The following is a 21,209-nucleotide window of genomic DNA, read 5'->3' on the forward strand; positions in this document are numbered from 1 at the left end:
GCTGCTTCAGGTCCCTCCTTGAGAGGAAGAGAGAGAGTGCGAGCTGACAGTGGTGGTGGGGAAGAATAAAAAGAAGACTTTCTGTGTGTGCAGGAATGTGGATTTCTTCCGTAAAATCCTAATTGTGCCTTGAAGGGCTGCTAGTATGTAGGGTATCTCAGCTCAGCTCAGCTCAACAGGATTTGTGCTTCTCCATGTGTATGTTGAGCGTTTTTTCTTTCAGCCCGAGATGCGGATGTAACCCTTTCACAGTACGAGACGCGGAGTGCTTGTGTTTGCCGCTAGGCTGATCCCAGGCTCTCTGCTGTTTTTGTGTGAAACATATTCAATCTCTGCCTTTAAAAACACATTTTTTTTCTTACCCTGAGAAAACCGGCTAGGGTTATTGTCCCGTAACTTGCCTTGACAGAGAAGCAGATCCCAGATGTTCCACAGAATGCGGTGAGTTTAGGGACCTCAGGCATTTGTTGAGACCTTCAGAAGGAAAGTGAGACATGAGAGAGATACAAGAAATCCATGCGATTGGGTGAAAAAGGGTGGCTCTGTTGAAACAGACACCTGTAATTTGAAATGTTGTCTAAGTTAATGTATCATTTAATTGAACTGAATCTGGTTCATATGTTTTAGAACCATATTAATGAATTAATAGGACTGCATTAAAACACAAACAGCTATTGAGACTTGAGCCTTAGTAATGTATTGTCAACAGGTATGGCCTCCCCTAGACCCGTCATTTTGATTAATGGACCTTTTTTGTCTATGTAAATCCTGCTTAAGCTGTTATCTGCCTGTAGCTTTAGGGTCCCCACAGGCAAAATAATCTGAGTGTGTCGAGTTGTGGCGTTGGATAATGGATGAGGGTCATGCCAGAGGGGACATAACATATGTCATGTTTATTTTGCCTCTTGTCATTTTAATTCCGGAGTCCAAAATTCCATTTGGACTCCGGAATATGCCATTATATGGCATATCTTGTAAACATATTTGAATAGACTGTTATTGTCTGTATGTAAGCAAAAAAAAGTTTTAAGCAAAAATGCTTCTTGGATCTTCTTTTTTTTACCTTAAGAAAAAGTTGAGCAATAAATTAATAGTTGTACATAAATTGTTGGTATGCTTAACAAATATGTGCATAAAAATGTCTTAACCTTACAGTGTCACTGGGGGAAAAATCCATGGATATACAATGGTGTGGAAAAAGTGTTTGCCCCTTCATGATTTTTTTTGCATGTTTAAATGAAGATTATCAAACAAATATAAATATTAGTCAACAGAAGACAACAGAAGTAAACAAAAATGCAGTTTTTAAATGAAGGTTTTTATTACTATTTTTATTTTTATACCCACATGGCCCTGTGTAAGAGTGTTTGCCCCTAAATCTAATAACTAGTTGGGCCATCCTTTCACAACGCTGTGGAGAAAATTTTATTCACTTGTCCTGTAATTCCGCCACATTGGAGGGTTTTTCGAGCATAAACAGTTTTTTTAAGTTAATACCACAGCATCTCAATACGATTCAAGTCAGAACTTTGACTAGGCCATTTCAAAGTCTTCAGCCATTCTGAGGTGGACTTGCTGGTGTGTTTTGGATCATTGTCCTGCTTCAGAACCCAAGTTCGTTTCAGCTTGAGGTCACAAACAGATGGCTGGACATTCTACTTTAGGATTTTTTGGTAGACACCCGAATTCATGGTTGCATTTATCACTGCAAGTCTTTCAGGACCTGAAGCAGCAAAACATCCCCATTTTTTTACACAAGGCAATGTAGATTTTTTTCTCCCTTAATAATAAAACTGTCTTCCCATGTCTGTGTGGAGTAACTCCAGGTTTCTGGTTTACTCCTTCCTCCTAAAAATACATGTAGCAGATAAAAAGGCCTACATATATAAACAAATCCAGAGTAGTAGTTAAACCAAATAGGGCGAAAACAATGAGGAGAAACGGTAAACAGGCAGAAATCGATAACAAGCTGAAAAAACATTAGATATAACATACGTAATGTACAACAGAATGGTTGGTAATGCTTTACAAAGTACTACACCAGTGATGGGACTGATTACATTCCTTAGTATTTGTTTGGTAGGAGGCCAGAGTTAACAGATGGATTACTGTTAATGCATTACATGCAAAGCAATACAAAGTATTTAAAGTTATATAATTTATTGCAAAACTATAAGAGGGTAAGAAAGCAACATGGTACCAATGAGTTGACCGATGATCCAAAGAGAGAGTTTGACACAATATCTTGACCTAAACCCAACTGAGATGGTGATTTGCGATAAGCTGATGCACAGCATGCTGAGAAAATTATTCCATGGTACTCATGGTACATCTCATAAAGACACTAAAATAAAAGATAAAAATACCAAGAGTGCAAATCTGTCATCAAAGATAAATGTGGTACTTAGCAGAATCAAAAGTATAAAACATATTCTGGTTTATTTAACACTTTAACACGTTTTGTTTTCAAAATAATATAGCATGTGTTACTTTTATGTATTAATATTACATTTATGATGTAGAAAATCTTAAAAAGAAAGAAATGAGGAGCGTCCAAACTTTTGCCAGGTACTGTATATAGCATATATCTTTCTACCCACTTCTTTTGCTGCTCACACTTTTTCTTCTTTCTTCACCTTGCTGTGTTTTCTGTCTTTGTCCTATTTTTATCAATCTGTTTCTCTCTTTCTCACATTTGTGTCTTAGGTATGAATCTTCTTATACAGCTTTTATTGTTTATACCCAAGTTGCACAATATATATATTTTTTAATCATTCTGCTGATATTACTTCCAATACAAATACAATTATATTTTATTTGTCACATACATAGCCTTACTTACTAGCTGTGCAATTAGTAGATGAGTGCTCCAAAAAATAAGCTTCATTGTTTATTGTGTTCTAGGGGTGTGCTAAGGGCATCTTCCCTAAAGTTGCAATGAGTTTGAGTGAATGTTTTGTAAAAACAAGATGTTCATGATTGCCTCTCGGGTTAAAGCACTGCATTGTGGATAACATGGTTGTGAGTTGGATACGTATATATCTGAGCTTTTGATAAAGACCTATAACCCTCTATTCCAGGTTGCTGTAGCATGGCTCTTCAAGTCACACTGACTCTGGCTTTTAAAGTTCAATATACACTAATGATCAAAACATAGTGACACTCAGAAGAAAGTATCAGATTGTAACGTAGTTAAAGGTTAAAAGGAACAAGATTTAGAATCTATTTGGGACTATTAGGAACCTCATCATAGAATTGTGTTCTGCAATAATCCATTATATGCATCATTTTTCTGGGTGATGAGTAAACAAAAAATGTTGTTAATTTAATAAATGTAGATTATTTATGTTAATGTGGACCAATCAACCTAGCACATTTGTGATCCACCAATATCTTTGAAATCTATCGCAATAAATTACATAGTCATAATATGAAGCAAGAAAATGGCCATATTAGTATTTTGCCTATAACGTACACTTAATGTGTACTACAACACACTGATTTTATGACTGGCATAATGCAGTAATAGCACATTAAATTAAAATGCAACACAGTGGACACCATGTTCCTCTAAATAGTGTGCTTTCCTTTCATGCTCTCAGTAAGACATGTTTCACAGGCTGGTATAAATGTATGCATTATATGTTCTGTGAGCCTCCATCTGTTCCCCCCTCGGTCTTGGCTCAGCTAAACTGTGAATGATGGTGCCGGTGCTGGTGTTTCTGACGTCTTGACTCAGGCCGGCTCTCGGTGAGACGCGAGGGCTCCCTGACGCTAGCTCTCGCTGATCAGTAAGGTGCCGTTTGTCAGACGGGTGGGCTGGTGCGAGCGGCACACAGACGGCACTCATCTGCTCTGCAGATACGTCAAAGTGAGCCTGCCGAAAAGCCTCCGCGGAACCTCTGCCACACACAGTTGGACCAGGCACATTGTGAACTGCTACCCAGGGGTACGGAAGAATCGTACCACGTTTACAGTTAAAAGAAATAACATTAACGCTATCTTAGTCTCAATGACGTTCCAGGGAGTTGTGGTTTTGTCACGGTACGTCTGTTGTGGATTATATAGACACTTAATTGGATGTATTATCTGTTTTTTATTGCTCCAGTCACAATGTCATGCTTTGTTTAATTTAAACCACTAAAATTGGAAGTGCTTTGTAAAGGGGCGAGATATTTTAAGATTGTATATTAGTTTTGAATTAGTATTAGTATGAAACTGGCTCTTATCAGGACTGCCACTAAAGGAAGAGCAATAGTTACCTCTGTTGCACAAGATAAGCTCAGTAATTAGAGTTACCAGCCTCAGAAACCGCAAGTCAAAAGCACCTGGGATAAGGGCCCACCTAAATGCATCACAATGTATTTTGGTTTTGGTTTTAAGTTTATAAATGACTCCTAATATATTCCAGCTTGGATGGCTTCAGTATTCATTGTAACAATAAAAACAGTGAGATGAGAAGGTGTGCCCTAACCTTTGAACAGTACTGTGCTTAATTTCTGGTATTTTCTCATTTAAAAGTATTTTATGCACTTCAGTTACACAGTTGCCGTAAAGTTATTGTACAGAGTTGTTCTTAGTTTTGGTAAATTATTTCTCGCTGCTTTTCATCCAAGCCTTCAACTCAGCTCGGGGCGCCACCTTAAATGCACGATTCAGGTAGCTGCAAACACTTTGTTGTCCTGACGAGCCCTGGATTATACTACACATGTATTCAAAACAGTGTATTTGAGTGAGTAAAGCACTTAAAAAATAACAACATATATTAGCCGCACCATTATATAAGCTGCAGTGTTTAAAGCGTGTGAAAAAAGTAGCGGCTTATATCCCAGAAATTATGATATAATTTTAACATAATTGGCAGAAAACAGGTTGTTTTCTCGATTTAATATACTTTTAAGTACAACTGCAATAAAGACATGGCTATCATATCAAAGTGACAATTATGTGGGTTTGTATAGAGTACAAAAATGCATACATCTTATTGAGATATGTACGATACTGCTAATTATTTAGTTAGCAACTCTTTGTGTGGGAAAGAAAAAATTGACACAATATGCATGGACAAAAAAATCATGGCTTGTAATGTACATTTTGGAAAAAAAATTTTATTTCTGGAAGGTTAACAATTAAAAGTGAACAGTGTTCTGTTCACTGCAAGAATTAACTTAATGTAAAATAATAAAAAAAAAACTAGGTTTATAGAAGCAAAATTGGTTATTTGTATTAGAGGTGTATGTGCTAAAATACTGTTAAAGTATCCCAATATCTGTCCTCACTTCACCTCACTCTACTGAACTCCATCTTACTTTAACTTACTTTACATCACTCCACTCTTACTCCATCTTGCTCTACCTCACTCAACCTCCCTCTGCCTTCTTTGGCCTCACTGTTCCACACCGTACCTCCCTCTGTCTCATTCTACCTTACTTTACTTTGCTCTACCTCACTCTGCCTCATCACTCTACCTTGCTAAATCTCACGCCAACTCACTCTGCCTCACAAAATCATATCAGGGTTATGATAAAAATATGATTTATCTTTCAGCCCTGCTTTGTTGCACCTTTATTTTAAGAATGTGTCACCATTATTCTTTTAAACCTACTTCACTTTAAATGTGTGGTAAACCGAACACTGTTTGTCCATCACTTTTCACTGCTGGACCTTTCAGTAAGATTTGATCCGGCCAACGTGTCAGTGACAGGGCATTTTTGTTTTGTGTCCACGCATGGCGTCAATGTCATCTTCCCACACAGAGAGGAGCGCAAAGAGGACATAACCATGAGTGACAAATTCTTTTTTATGACACTCGCTCTCTCACACACCATCCGTCAGTAGCCATAATTAATCGTGCTGGAGAGGAGTGAGTGGAAGCTATGTGCTCCGCGCTGATACATGCAGTGCCTGTGAATTCTAGCGTTAGCTTTAGCGGCTCTGATGGGCTAGCAGGAGAGGTGTCAGAATCAGTTTGGGAGACTTTCTCTCCGCTCCACAATCTGTGTGCTCAACACATGCTATTGGATATGTTTCATGTTTTGTATCTCTTTCTTTGACCAGATGTGATTATAGGGCTCGATGTAATAAGACTGATGGTATTGTTTTTTGCTGTGGTAATAACAGGTCAAGACATGGCGCTTGGTGCTTCTAATAGTTTAATGAAGTTCATGTGGAAATTTAAGGTGCTTCCTGTATGCATGAATGTCTAATTTGGGGATGTTAAATACAGTTGACTGAGCACATTACTGAAGAATGTTTGGGCCCTTTATAATTAGATACCTTATGTGACTATTGTTTTATAATGCAACAAATAATATTATTTTACAGAGATTAGATATGATAGATTTGACCCTACAATGATATAATGATTCATATAATAATTCAGGGCATTTTTTGCAATAAAGATTTAATTGGGGCTATAAAAAAACTGTGAAATGTATAATAATTTTTTTTAATATACTACTGCAAAAACAACTACTGTAAAAAGCAGGTACTGTAAACGTTTGTTTATTTTGTAAAAAATAATTAACCAAGAGTCATTATTAACCAAAACATTATTATTATTAATAATAATGCAGCATAACAATAATGTTATAAAACAAGAACATCTACAATAAAATAATAGTCTACAGGTTAAGTCAATCCTGTTCATTTTGTTGTACTGTTAAAATACAGTTCTTTATTCAGTCACTAAATTACAGTATTTCGTCTAGGTGTGTGTGATTTTTTTAAGCAGCAGCAGCATCAGGCCCACACTTCCCAGACCGCCACACCCCCACCAGGCAGATGAACATGATTAGTGTAGCCCTGCATATCCTAGTGCTGCTATATAAAATGCCAGCAGAGAAAGATAATAAACGGAAGGTTCAAATTCTACATGCATTAATTAAAAACAAAAAAATGACTTCAGTGTTAGTTATCACACGTATTACAAGTTTACTGTGTTTACTACCCCTTCACAAAGAAACTGCTTTCCTACTGTAAGAACTGTGTAACCTTTTGATATATGGACGTTTATGTGTGATACTAGGTTGGTACACCAGAGAGTGTATGGATTAATTAATGTTGTCCACCCTTAAATGCTTAAAAACGTGGGCTCTATGCAAGTCATAATAGGGTTGTATAAAATATTGAAATATTGAAGTATCATGATACTATGGCAATACTGTATTGTTTCTTTTGATTTTTAAGTGAAAGTTTACATGTGGAAATGTGCTTTGTTACAGCATCGTTGTGGAAGGGGATTTTGCAAGTGCAGGATTACTGGATGGTAAAAACGCTACCAGTCTGCCCCCAGTTATGCTTATTAGGTCTTAGATTCAGTAAGAGACTGTGTCTTATGGAAACATGTTAGCTAGAATGTTGGACAAGGCACAACTAGAAATATGGCCTGGCAAAAGTTATGGCAGCAAATAAAAATAAAAGCTGCAAGTGTAACACAAACAAACATCCCTTTTTATGCACAGACTTTTCTTGTTTTCATTTATTTTGTTCTTCTTATTATGTTTTGCTATTGTTCTTATTATCTTTTAATTCCTTGTCACACCAGACTGCATGGATATATTGACAAATATTCATCTGCCCTGTACCTGTTGATTTGCCCTGTGTCTGGTGTATGTTGTATTATGGAAGTGCATAGTAAAAAACTTGAATAAAAAAAAACAAAAAACAATGCCTATACACAGCCCTAGTTCATAATAATGAGACATTAACAGCGCTCTCATTGCGACTTTCTCACTTAAACAGCTGGGCAGTTGACACGGTCAGCGCTTGGAGCATATGGGACACATCTGGTGAGCTGTGCTTTAACCATAGTAAAATTTGTGAAACTAGATATGGATAATATGACTGCAGAATTGAAGGAAAACAGGTTATTTTCTGTAATGGATATACACTTTAGCACAGACAGCTGCAGCAAAGACATAATTACCATATAATGAGAGTGACACTTACATGCTTCAATTTAGTACAAAAATACATACATTTTAAGGACTAATGTGACATTTGACTGAACGATTTGCATGAAGTGCCTAATTATTTACTTAAACACTAACAAGAGTTCCTTATGGAGGAAAGCTGTCAAGTATTAGTACAGAGGAGCTTCAGCTGGAATTAAAACAGTAAATGGTATTAAAGGGTATTACAGCAACCATGTGGAAGATGATTAGCTAGGGAATGGTTTTATGTTTCTGCATCTGCCATTGTTGTTAATACAGAATAAACATCTTGCATATGTATAAGGCTCATTCTCTGCGTGGTCCAGTGCAATTCCAGAGTTTGTAAACTTTTTCTTTGTACCACTTTCAGAACATATAGAAATAGACATAGAAATATATGCTAAATGTTGTTTACTGCCTTAACCCTCATTTTACTTAATTTGAACCAGCAAGTTGCTTTAAACTATGTTAACAGAAAAAAGACTTAAATTACCATTTGGTTATTTGTGAAAATGTGAGACTTAGCTCTTGTGAAGTGAGTTGAATAAAAGAAAAGAAAGCTCAATATCAATATAATATTACAGTTTGTCTTCCCCCGCTGTTTTTTTTTATTAACAGCTAATAAAGGATTAGCAAGACCCCAAAAAAAGAACATCTGTTGAAGAAATCAGCCTTGAAATCAGATGAACATCAGAATCATTAATGTATGTGAGACGCATGTCTACTCACACTGACAATTCTAGCTAAGTGTTTTAGGCCATAACCATTACTAACCACTGCACTGCTATCCACCGTCCACACACGCTATGGTTTGTTTTTAAGCTACCTAAAGGTTAACCTGGTTAAAGTGACCTGGGTCTTCAGTATGCCTAGAGAGAAGCTTTATTTATTAAATGCTGTCAAAATGTATAGAGCAATTACATCCAGCAAGCCAACCACATTTTAAACCATGTTTTAAAATATAAATATTATATATTAAAGGGTTGACCATTCCAGGACATTGACAACATTATTTAAATGAAATTCTGTCCCCTCTTAACTCAGGAATACAACTGCTTTCAGAAAAGAACATAATTGTCTGCTACACCACTAATATAGTACAGTCAGTTCACAGCTACAGAGGTGGAAATGACTGCAATACAAGGTTAAGAAAACACATTTCAGCTATTAGCAAAAAATATATGGTTTAGGGTGTAGTGCCTTTTTAAGACCCAACAATTAATACAATGCGGTGACAAAACTATAAAGAACAAGCAGATAAAGAGAGATAAGATGTGCAAAAAGTGCATTCTTTGATAGGTAAAGATGTGAGGACAACATTGTGTATATTGCAGTACAGGCTTAGTAAATGGGAATTTACCGTTTGATTGTTTTTTTTTTATCCCATATGCCCCCCTGATTATCAAAAACAAAAAAGTGTTGCCATGGAAACACATATAGCTGCCTGAAGTCAAACAAAATCCCGTTTCCAATATGTGTTTATATTTAGAATATCTCTCTCAAAAGGGGCTGCATATCAGATAGACCTGCTTTAATTGTTTTTTTGTTTTTTTTTGGGGGGGGGGCTCTTTGAATTTTTTTTTGTTTTTTTTTCAAATTTTGTGACTTTTGGAAAGTGATGGAAAAATGGGCTGCTTTAATGTTTCTTTCTGTAGCTGTGGTATGTGTGTGTTTTCCTGTTAGTGTGTGGTTGCCTGTAAGTGCATTTTTGTGCAGAAGTGTTTTCTGTGTGTGTGTGTGCGTGTGTGTGTGTGTAGTGCTTCATCACAGATACTTGGCAGTGTCCAGGCACTGAGTGTTTGGCAGTGTTGCGGATTAGCATGCTTATCAGGGAGTCTCTGTTCTCTTACATATATTATCTGCCTGTGCCGATCATTCAGTTTATCCAAGTTGTCGCATCTCAATCTACCACTGAAAAGCACTCCATCTGTGCCATGCGCCTTTTTGTAACACACTTTAGAATGCCAGATTTATCCCATCATACTATTCAAGTGGTTCTATCTGAAGCAAATCATAGCCACATTAACTGGGTGCTTGCTTGTTTGCTTTTCTGACATTCTTCCATGGTCTTTAAACAACAACCGTTTTTTATTTTAATAAAACATATATTTTTGGAGATATAATAGTTTTCCATGTGTTGATATGATACTTGGTTATAGGCCTGTCATGATATTTATAATATCGACTTATTGTACATGTATATGGACTTGATCTCAATCATTTTTGCTGACCTCAGTGTTTCAATTTCAATGTTCAAATATCCCTAACAATTAAAAGTTCACTAATCCTCGTATATGTTAAGAGAAACAAAAATACTAGAAAATAAAGGTCAGATTACCATTTTAAAAATATATATAAAAAAAAAAAAAACTCATGCACATGCTATGGCTACTTCGCTTGCACAAATCTCTACATTAAGGGGAAGTCATAAAGTGGTACTTAAAATAAGGGACCTTTCTAAAGAGTTTATACATAGTTTATAACAGTTTATTACTAGTTATTAATTAGATTGTTTAAAAAAAAACATTAATATGCAGTTTCATTATATACATAGAAAGGTCAAAAGTGACCTGTCGTTTCTCAATTAGTAATTACACATAAATTTCTACATTTATCAAAACTCTTTTGTCTTTTCTGTAAATAGACAATGTGGTGTATACTAACATATTCAATGACTAAACTGACTTTGTGCATTATTTTATCAGATATGATAATGCTGACTGATGGAAAAGTGAGATAAGTACCCAGCAACTCTATTTGTGTGTTATAACTTAGTATTAAAGTTTTTAAGTATTTAAAACCTAATTAATAACCATTAATGAACTCCTTTATAAACTATTCATAAACCCTTTAAAAGCCTGGTAATAAACGATACCCATAAAGTATTGTTGTGCTTGAGAGCAAACGGAAATAATAAAAAAGGTGGTACACAAATAATCAACATGTCAGAGCTCTACAGTGCCATTAAATGTTACAAATGCAAGCAGAATTTTGATTTAGTAGCATTACTGTGACCTCCTACTTTTGACATGCTCACCTTATTTCTGGAAAGGGATTCGCCCAATACTTCATACCCAAAAGAAAACATGAAGATTCCTCTCTGGTAAATGTTCAAAAACACATTTCTTATTGAACTAAAATCTTTGTGAATTAAATTTCACATTACTAGAGTTTGTCTGGACAGAGAGCACATTTACACATTGCTGTTTGTATATACTATAAACTGTCTGTATAATGTGAATTGTGTGTTCCATGTTTTTGTATCTGTGGTTCTTTTACAAATAATTGACTGATTTTAGTTCATGCCCATCTCATAACCATGCACATAGCATTTAGGTTTACTAATGCACTTATGTAATAAAAAGGTCTGTATTTTCTATTATTTTGAATACATTATTTTTGGTCCAGATGGTGTCTGTTTTCTGCAGAACTGTTTTAACAATTGCCATAGTGTCTTCTGTTCAATTTGGTATGTTTGAAATGCTTAAACGGCAAGCGTATTATTCTGTTTATAATCATAATGCTTATTATATAGTACAGATTCATTGTTTATTCTGAAACATGCTTATAAGTTATATATCTCTAAGAGTGAGGAAAGGGAATATGGTCATATTGATGGGTTCTGAGCATTTAAAGGATTAAAAACAGTCTATTTACTCTCTCCCTACTGAAAAACCCTTCATGGCTTTGTGGCTTTAACTTTCTCTGGTAATGACTGTAATGAATTTAGTTTCTTAATCCTTAAGCACCAAGGCGCTGGTATTAGTGAGAGACGAGTAGCAGGGAACATGTCCGTTACCAGCGGGAGTATGACTCGAGGTACGCCACTCACAGCGACACTGAACGTTAGCGAACAGCACGAGTGCCAGCGCCAGCCATCCCATAATAACTGTAATCACCTCTCTATGGGCTGAAGTACAGCCGTTATGAGATGAGATTAAGTTCAGGTTATAACAGTGGGAAGCTGCGCTGTGGGAACTCCAGTCATGAGGGTATGGTTATGTGTATTCCCACACACTACTGCTGTACACACATTGGCACACACTGCTCTCTCTCTCTCTCACTCTCTTTCCCTCACTGTATTTCTCTCTAATAAAACATATCTCTCTCTTAGTGCATGGAAATGCTGTATATTAAATGTGTTTTTCTGAATCTAAAGTGCAGACTACAGAAATCTCATATAGCTTTTATCACCTAAACCAAATTGCACATACCTAAATTGCCATTTATTTTATTTAAGGCTTGTCACAACTAAACGTTCTGATTTCTGAACTCTAACTGCTAAAAAAAACATTTATGAATGTGGCACACCACAGAAAGCCAAAAGACAATCATTTGAATATCATCGTAAATTTGCTGGCTCAGTTTTTGGCTCGGTTGCTGGCTTGGTCAATACTTTTGAGCTGCTGAAAGAAGCACTTTGAGAGCTCAATGATGCCTTGCAAACCCTCACTAAACATCTAGCAGATATCCGGACCTGCCGGCAAAATGTGAAAAGTGTTGTGACTGGGACGTGCAGTGACTAACTAAAGCCAATAAGTGTGGAGTTATTTCTCATCCATATTCTCTTTTTTTTTTCGTCTGTTTTTTTTTTTTGACAACTTTGTTTTTTTTTGGACATACACAAAAACAGAATGTGTCAGGCCAAACATTGCACAAGTTTTTGCATGTTTTTGTGAAAGAAAGTGTTTGTTAGAGAACAAATACAGTCATATGAAAACATTTGGGCACCCCTATTAATCTTAATCATTTTTAGTTCTAAATATTTGGGTGTTTGCAACAGCCATTTCAGTTTGATATATCTAATAACTGATGGACACAGTAATATTTCAGGATTGAAATGAGGTTTATTGTACTAACAGAAAATGTGCAATATGCATTAAACCAAAATTTGACTGGTGCAAAAGTATGGGCACCCTTATCATTTTATTGATTTGAATACTCCTAACTAAATTTTACTTACTGAAGCACAAAGTTGGTTTGGTAACCTCATTGAGCTTTGAACTTCATAGCCATGTGTATCCAATCATGAGAAAAGGTATTTAAGGTGGCCAATTGCAAAATGCTGCCTCCAGCCTCCAGTTAGAGGGCGGTGCTCGAAAAAAGGATGGTCTCACGAGATAAAACGTGAGACGTTAAAACTATACACATATACGGGGAAAATGGGCTAATTCTAGGGATTGATCTTGGGTTTACATAACTCAAATTATTCAAATGAAGAACGATTTATGATCTTGCCTCATTGATCAGTTGTGTAGTGTGAAACCTCTATTTAAAACACAGGTAGTCATGAAGTGTGTACTGAAACTACATTTATTAAATAAAGAGTTTTCTTTATTAAGAGCTGTTTGAGACTTCTTGAGACTTATTTGGGTAGGTAGGTAGATTTAGCCGTGTTTTTTGTGTGAGAGAGAGACATCATTTCAAGAGGTAGAACTAATGATAATGGCAAAGACAGTAAAGAACACCTCTCCTAACCCTAAAAACTTCCCTTTCTTCCACCTCTTCTAAAGCACTGACCTGGTGATGTAGTGTGTATGGTGATGTGTTTATGGGAAATAGAGTAGGAAATAGTGAATGTGTGTGTGCGAGTGAGAGAGAGAGATATATGTCTCTCTAATCTCTGTTTCGGCACTCTTCTTTTTTCCTCTTCAGTCAGGATTCAATTACTGCCCCTGCTTTGACCTCTAACCCCACTGACCTACAGGACTGACCCCATCGTATGCCCTCTGATAGCAACCATCCCGAACTGTCTTCAGCTATTCTCACCATTTTGACTTTTTCCCTCTTTTTTCTTGTTCTTTTTCCATTAATCTGTGTTCATCTTAAATTTAAATTAAAGTGTTTGGGCCAGAAATGTTGTTAACAATTTTGTAAATGTAAATGACAACTCCTTTAATAGTTGATTTTTTGGCGATCAGGCAAATTTCTTGTGCTAACTTGAAACTGTTTAGAACACATATGATTTATGGATTTAATTAAACATTTTTATCCATAAGGGTTTTACTGCTGCTGTTAATTTTTTACAGTAATAATTCCTTAAATTTGATTCAGAGCCCCAGTGAAAAAATACAGAATAAACAGCATGAATGGAGCTTGTGTATAAAACCTGTCAATAAACATATCAATAAACATTACTGTTTCATTTAAAAATGTAAATGCATAAAACACAATGTAATTAACATGCAGTTATGGATTTACATTAACGTTAAAAAGACTTACTTCCAAAAAAATAAACTTTTGAACAAGGAATGTAAAGATTAAAAACAGTAATAATGTTCAAGGGGGTATTAACTGTATGGCAATTATTTTTCTCCACACTTTCTCCCTTCTTCCACCTCCTCCATTTTCTCCTCTCTTTCACCCCTAGAATGTTTTTTTTTTGTGCTCCTATGCGTGTGTCATCAGATTTGCGTTTGGTTGCAAATGATATAGCTAATCTTCTGTTTTTCCCCCTATAATCCCATTTTTTTTTAAATACATTACACTGCTAGCCCCTTGAACCCATTTTATTATTCAGTTATTAAGCCTGAGACCTAGTATTACTATGAACTGTTCATTAAGTACTATATTATTATACACTAATGTTAGTAATAAAATAAATCAACTAAAGTGTGCCTCCACATACGTAATTAACATGATACTTTTAGCTGTCATTAGGTTATAGTGGTTGTTGTGCGAGTTATTTTAGCTTTTTTAGATGTTTAAATTTTGGAGACAAATCCATCCCTCTGCATCATGAAATAAATCAGTATTCGTCTCAGCACTGCAGTGTTTTTAACTGGGAGATTTCCTCAGTATTTACTCATCGATCAGCTAACCTTGCGCTAAGCTACAGTCGATGGCTCTTAAGCCGACTCTGTATCTTAATCACAACATAGATACCTGTTAATTACCCAACCAGTTCAAGTGTTTTCACTGCTTAAAGAGGGATTTGGGATTGATTGCGTACCATTACCACCAGATTTTGTGAGTGTGTGTGTGTGTGTGTGTGTGTGTGTGAACCAAGAAGAAGAGAAAAGGATAAAGCAGGAGAGATATTTATAGGCTTTTGAACGGACGACACGATTTGGTATCGGGTCAGGGATAAACCATGAACTTATAAACTCACATAGGGGCCTCGTTCCCTCTCTACTTTCCCTCCACCTCTTCTCTCTCTCTCTCTCTCTCTCTCTCTCTCTCTCTCTCTCTTTCTCTCTCATTCTCTCTGCATGTCTTCTACATCTCTTTTTTTTCTTTCGGATAGAATTTCATTCTTCTTCATCTCAATCCTGTATTTTTTCCATTCTGCCTCACATGTCCTTTTTCTATTGTATTTTCACTTTCTTCTGTGAATAGCCATCCTATCCTTCCTCCTTTTTTCTATTTCTTAATTTCTTTACTTTTATGCCTCTTATATCTGTATTTTTTTCTTATCTATTATTATTAAAATCTGTATGTTCTCTGCTTCTGTATGTCACTCCTCCTTTTTCTCCCTTCTCTTTATTGTGTTTTACTTCTACAAATAATCGTGCTCTTGTTAATTTCTTTTTCTGTCATTCTTTCATAATTATTTTTTTTGTATTCTTTTATTTTTTGTTAGGTGCACTTCTTAATTTTATATTACATTTCCTGTCTTTTGGTAATCATTGCGATGCTGTAATATACATATTATTTTCAACGTTGCATAAATCTTATTTTTTCATGATTTTTTTTTGTAACGTGGAATTTACACCATGGGGCCAATACACATTGGCATGTCAGAACAAAATATTGGCACCCTCATTGAATATGTGAACTATACTTAACTCTAATGTAACATCTCTGTCATTGTGCATATCTGTGGCTATAGGTCACAGAGGGATAAGACTTAACTTCCCATGTTTTAATACTTGGAACTGACACGCCTTTATTCTACAAAGACCCTGGTATGTTGCTAAATCATACAGCTGAGCTTCTGGCACACACTCTCCAAACATAATTCTCTCATGTTGGAGTTTCCAAGATGCCCTGAGGCCACAATCAAACCCCCTGATGTAGATTTTAAGATGTGCCCTGGTGGAATGCCAAAATCTGTATCTCAGAATAGTCAACCCCAGACTCTAAAGCATGCATGTGCAGATACAGAGGCGCATCACTGTTCTGTAGGTTCGTTTGATGGAGAGAGTATGACTTATGACCGTAAAACTGTCCTGTGTTAAGGCTCCACCTCTTTTGTCAGAATATCGAGAGAACTCAGTGAGATTGGTTTGTCTCTGCTTGTTAATATCATACTAAATACACGTCTCTAACATGAGCAAAAACAAGTCCTATTCGGTTGGGATAAGTTTTACTTAGGGAGGTGAAGTAATATCATTTTTTAATCACAACTTCAGGAAAATTTAAAACCAACTGACACGAGATAAGAAATCTCAATGTAAACGACTAAAAAAAGAGTGTCTACTTGCATACTGCCATTACCTCTAAAAACATGTAATGATAACCTGCTTATAGTTATAATTACATTTTCATTTGAAAATTAGCAGCTACATGTGCATTATAAATATATAGAATACAGGCTATGATGCACAAAATTGCCAAAGCTGCAAGAAGCATTGTGCCTTGTGTGGATTGAGTGTTGAAAGTCATATTACATCTGAGGTTTGTTATGGACTTGAACAACCTAAGGTATCTTTGCCATGCGCTGTGAAACTATAGCCCTCCTTACATCCTTACAGGTGTCAATTTGCACCGGATTTTTTTGATCTAACTTATTTTTTAGGCTTATTTTTTGTTGCTTTTAAGCTTATTATTGAGATTTCTTTTTGCTTTTAGACAAACTGACCAAAACAGGGCTGAAATGAGTATCTTCACTGTACTTTGCTCATTCTCGGCTTTGCTCTATATAAAACCCTCATTATAAGTTTTAATGACTGAAGCCAGAGTCAAGCGTAGTTATTCCTGTATGCACCTTTGTGAAATGTACCTAAAGTGGTTACTGGTCCAGCTGGTGTCAGAGGGAGAGAGAGAAAGAGAGACTGTAGGCTTCGCACCCCCTCCCCTACTCTTCCTCTCTTACATTTGCTTCCTCCATCTGTCTAAATGCACATTAATTATACACACACACACACACACACATAGACAGACATACATGTTGCATTCTAGGGACAAACACATGCATACTGCTATTTAGCTTATTTTCATTTAAGTCACAGATGAAATGCAAATGACACTTGACTACATCTGAGATTGTAGCGCGTTCAATAACAAACTTATTCCCATAGTAAAATTCTCTTTGCATCACAAACTCAAACTGTCTGCACTCAGGTAGAAAGCATTGTCCACTGATCCACTGCATGCAATTAATGCACCTATAATTATAAGTGTAACATACTGTAGTCAATTTGCCGCTCAGTCTGGTGAGCTCTGGCTGTCTCTAAGGCAACAGGTCTGAGAACAGTGTTTAATCTGCCCATGGGGGGTGGCAGCTCAGCACGCTCCAGTCAAGGCTTCCAGTGACAGGCTGTGGAGGAGGCTCCATTGTTGTGGTGTGTTTGGGTATTACCTGCAGGCACTATCACTAAAACTTAAAACATCATCCGATTATTAGGCTTAGGGTTGTTTCGGTTTATTGCTTTGTGTCAGGTGAGCAGCGGATTTGGGCTCTGGAGACGAGGGGAAATAAGGGATTTTTTATTTTCATGTTTTAGTGGCTTTAATTTGCAAGATTATGATTCATCGTAAGCAGTCTCTGGGTTATTTCGGCAGTGTAAGATAGAGTAGGCTAACAAAAAAAAAAGGTTTGCCAAGGTTCCTCCTTAGGAAAAGCATTATTTCCTGTGACTGTCTTTATCTCTTGCTCGGGAAATAAACTATCGTGGTCTATTTGAAGGCTAGGCTAAGCTGAAAGCTGTTCTTTGGGTTTATTATAGCCGTTTATTTGGCTTTTATGGGGCTTACCTCCAAATGTAACAGTTAAATATATATAAACAGTCTACTTTCAGTTTTCTCAGCTCCTACTTCACTAAACCTTTTCCACTACAGTGTGCTGTGCTCATGATTGTCATGTTCGTCTCTTCTTTACTGTGGGGAGGGGCTCCTGTTGCATGGTAACGAGCATGATTGACAGGCCTGTTTGCCTGAGAGAGGCGTATAATAATAACGCCATCATATGGTCTGGCAGATTTTGGGCTCAGCACCAGGGATGACAAATGTGCTCACGCAATAATTCAATCTGCTCCCACAATTCTCCAACTTTAAGGGGACATGCAAAAGCTGAGTAGTTGGAGCAATTAAGCTGGTCAGTCGTTGTTGTGGTATAGCGCCCAAAATGTCTGCCAGGTTGTTTACGGGAAAGTGTTGTTGTAAAAAGACAGAAAGAAGGAGAGGAAGAGGAAAAAACAAAACTTGCAGACAGATTGAGATGTAGTGAATGTGAGAGGAGTGGAAGATGGTCTGAAAATATCAGCAGCTAATTAAGGCATTTTTTCCACCGTACATCACACATTTTAGATGAGTTTCTCGAGGACACTGGAAGCTGTACTTGAGCCATTGATCTGTCACTGCGATGGGGCTTGGCTGATGTGATTTTAGTTAAAATAAAACTCAGTGAACCTATTCGCTCTCTACAAAAAGCTGAATTGCATGTGCTTTTTGCTTTTCTTATTCTTTCCTCCTCTCGTTTTAATAAGCAGAAGATTAAAACCTGACCCGTAAGAGGCCAAGATGCAAATGTAACTAGCGCAAGTTCCGTAACAGGTGGTCAAAGCAAATTACTGTCTTTGGAACAAAGGAAAGAGAAGTGGATGGGTTTTCTGGTGATGTAAAACAGGTTTAACTAGTACCATGTAATGAAAACATGTGAATGAACAATTGTCTAAGAGCACTTATTGTGCCTCTTATTTATTTACTCATGCTGAATATTTCAGTTCTTTATTTGTACTTAAAAAATTCTCCCTCTTCACAGAAGAAGAAATACACATTGATAATGGTGGATCCTGATGCCCCAAGCCGAACTAACCCCACTAGATCATACTGGAGGCACTGGGTGGTGGTTGACATTGAGGTAGGTTAATTATTTATTTATTTATTTTTGATGGTTATATTTTGCTAGCATCTATCAAAACTCAAACTGTTGATTTTTTAAAGCTCCTGTGGGCCCACACTAATTACGTTCATAGTTCTAACAGTGTAATCTGTAGTAGTGAGTCAATAATAATTAAATAAACTAAATCTAGTAATGAATCCTCAAACAAGGGTTCATCCTTAAAAAATACAGTAAAAAAAATAAATGAGCAGATTCCAGCCCCAGTCTTTCATCTTAGTTTTGATACTACTTCAAATTTAGTAGAATCTCCATATTGTCACTATCATGCAAAACATTTATTTTTACGTATTTATCTCTTTAATGTTCACATAACATTAATAAAAATGAGTAAAATATACACACTTTTTTCACACAATGAATGTGTGAAAGACTGGAAATGCAATACAAGTTTTAATCAGTTTAATACAGTGGAACAATACTGTATTCTTTTTACAAAGAACACCCTAAAATCTGTAAAGTTAGGTTTTCTAAGTCGTGGTTAAACAAAGAATATACTGTTGTCATTATTTTTGTTAAAGTGCTTGATCTTTCCATTTCGCTCAGTAAATTGGATTTAATTTATATAACAAGAATTGCTAAACTAAAACTAACAATTACTAAGCTATAAAATGTACTAAAACAAACATTTTCATTATTCTAAAAGCTAGTGGTCCTTTCATAAACCATTTTAATGGAAAAAAAAACTTGTTTCATGGTTGCAGATCAAAAAAGAAGTTAGGTTAAGAAAAAAGTACAAAATTGATAAAGGTGTAGAGAAAAACAATGGAAATTCAAAAGTCTATGGATTTCCAGCCCTGTGTTTGAGCACAGAATGCAGAACCTCTGTCATACTTGGTGTGATGTTCCCACTGTGTTAAAAAACACATCAGTTTTGTCCGAAAAAAAACTATTTGGTGTAAAGGACCTTAACCTTTCTGTTATGTTACGGGTCAAATTGACCAGTCTTGAAATTTGAAGATAAAAAAATGGTCAAAAGTATTTTTGCAGTATGAAACATCTTCTGCTTGTCTTAATTAGTGTAATCAACATATAATTTGAAAATGGTTCATCTCACATATTTGCAACCAAACCCTGCAAAAACTAAACTAAAACAACATTGCAGTGTCATGTTTCAATGTTATGTAAAACTACTGTTTTATATATTGGTCTTTCAAAAGTAAAGAAACATTAAAAAAGGTTGAACATGATTTTTTAATGACAATCCAGTGAATTACCTTTACCTTTTAGAGGTAAGGAACACAATTGCACTAAATATTAATTATAATAATAATAATTATCAATTCACACTTGTTATTTATTTATTTAATTTTTTTTCAGATATCTTTTGGATAATTAAACATACGACAGGTCAATATGACCCGGAAACACCACTGCTGGTTCTGACAAATAAACATAATAGGAGGGTTAAGCCTAAAACCATATCAAATCCACCATACTAAAACCACAATTACCACTGATCTCTATACTGGCCTTTTTTAGTATTTTGTCATAAATTAATTTTGGCAGCTGTTTTTGTTTAACTATTTTTTTTATTGACTTTATTAAAATGATGTTAGAATGTTGTATGTCTGGTCTTACTTCTGTTAAGATGATTAAAGGTTTTTTGCATGCTTTTATTGCCAAGTTTACAATTGTATCGTGCACGCTTCATTACCTTAAAAACACACCTTTGTCTTTGGTATTGTCTTTCAACCCCAGAAGGTTCACCCTTATCTATGAGATAAGAATAAAATAGTACTGAATGTTCCTTCAGGGCTCAGTGGCAGTCATCGCACTTATAATGAACAACGAAAAAATAAATAATCCTACATACCGAAAGACAAAGATTCAGTTTAAAGCATGTCTTGGCACGTATAGTCCTGGACATAATGTGCAAAGGAAAAGGTGTCAAAAACACTTTGGTGGGCAAACAATTCCTGGATCGTGCGGACTGTATCTGCACCTTCCATGTGCTTCACACTTGCGCTGCGTTTCCGATGCGTTACATAATGATTGAATAAAAATATCACGTTAGTCATCAGCGCTTCGCTGTGCTGGTATGTAGAGTCAGATTCAGGCAGGCTGTGTGCATTTGGGATGCTACTGTTCAAGCTGCCCAGGAAGACACTTTTAAAATACTCATTCAGTCAGTATACTCTCGTTTTCCCTCTCTCTCTCTCTCTCTCTCTCTCTTACTCCCTTGCTTCTCTTTGTGGGGTCCTCTAAGGCAT

The 21,209-nt window shown here is 36.1% G+C and overlaps 1 protein-coding gene across 1 annotated transcript in view; it reads left to right on the forward strand.

Moving 5' to 3' along the window:
* Window positions 1-21,209, forward strand: part of LOC103035165 (phosphatidylethanolamine-binding protein 4) — a 118,215-nt gene that overhangs the window by 23,580 nt on the left and 73,426 nt on the right. The window contains exon 4 of the mRNA XM_007235480.3: window positions 18,859-18,957. Within this exon, the coding sequence (XP_007235542.3) occupies window positions 18,859-18,957 (99 nt within the window). The remainder of the gene's footprint in view (window positions 1-18,858; window positions 18,958-21,209) is intronic.

Source organism: Astyanax mexicanus, chromosome 12 (genome assembly GCF_023375975.1).
Source record: "Astyanax mexicanus isolate ESR-SI-001 chromosome 12, AstMex3_surface, whole genome shotgun sequence".
Classification (NCBI taxonomy): domain Eukaryota; kingdom Metazoa; phylum Chordata; class Actinopteri; order Characiformes; family Acestrorhamphidae; genus Astyanax; species Astyanax mexicanus.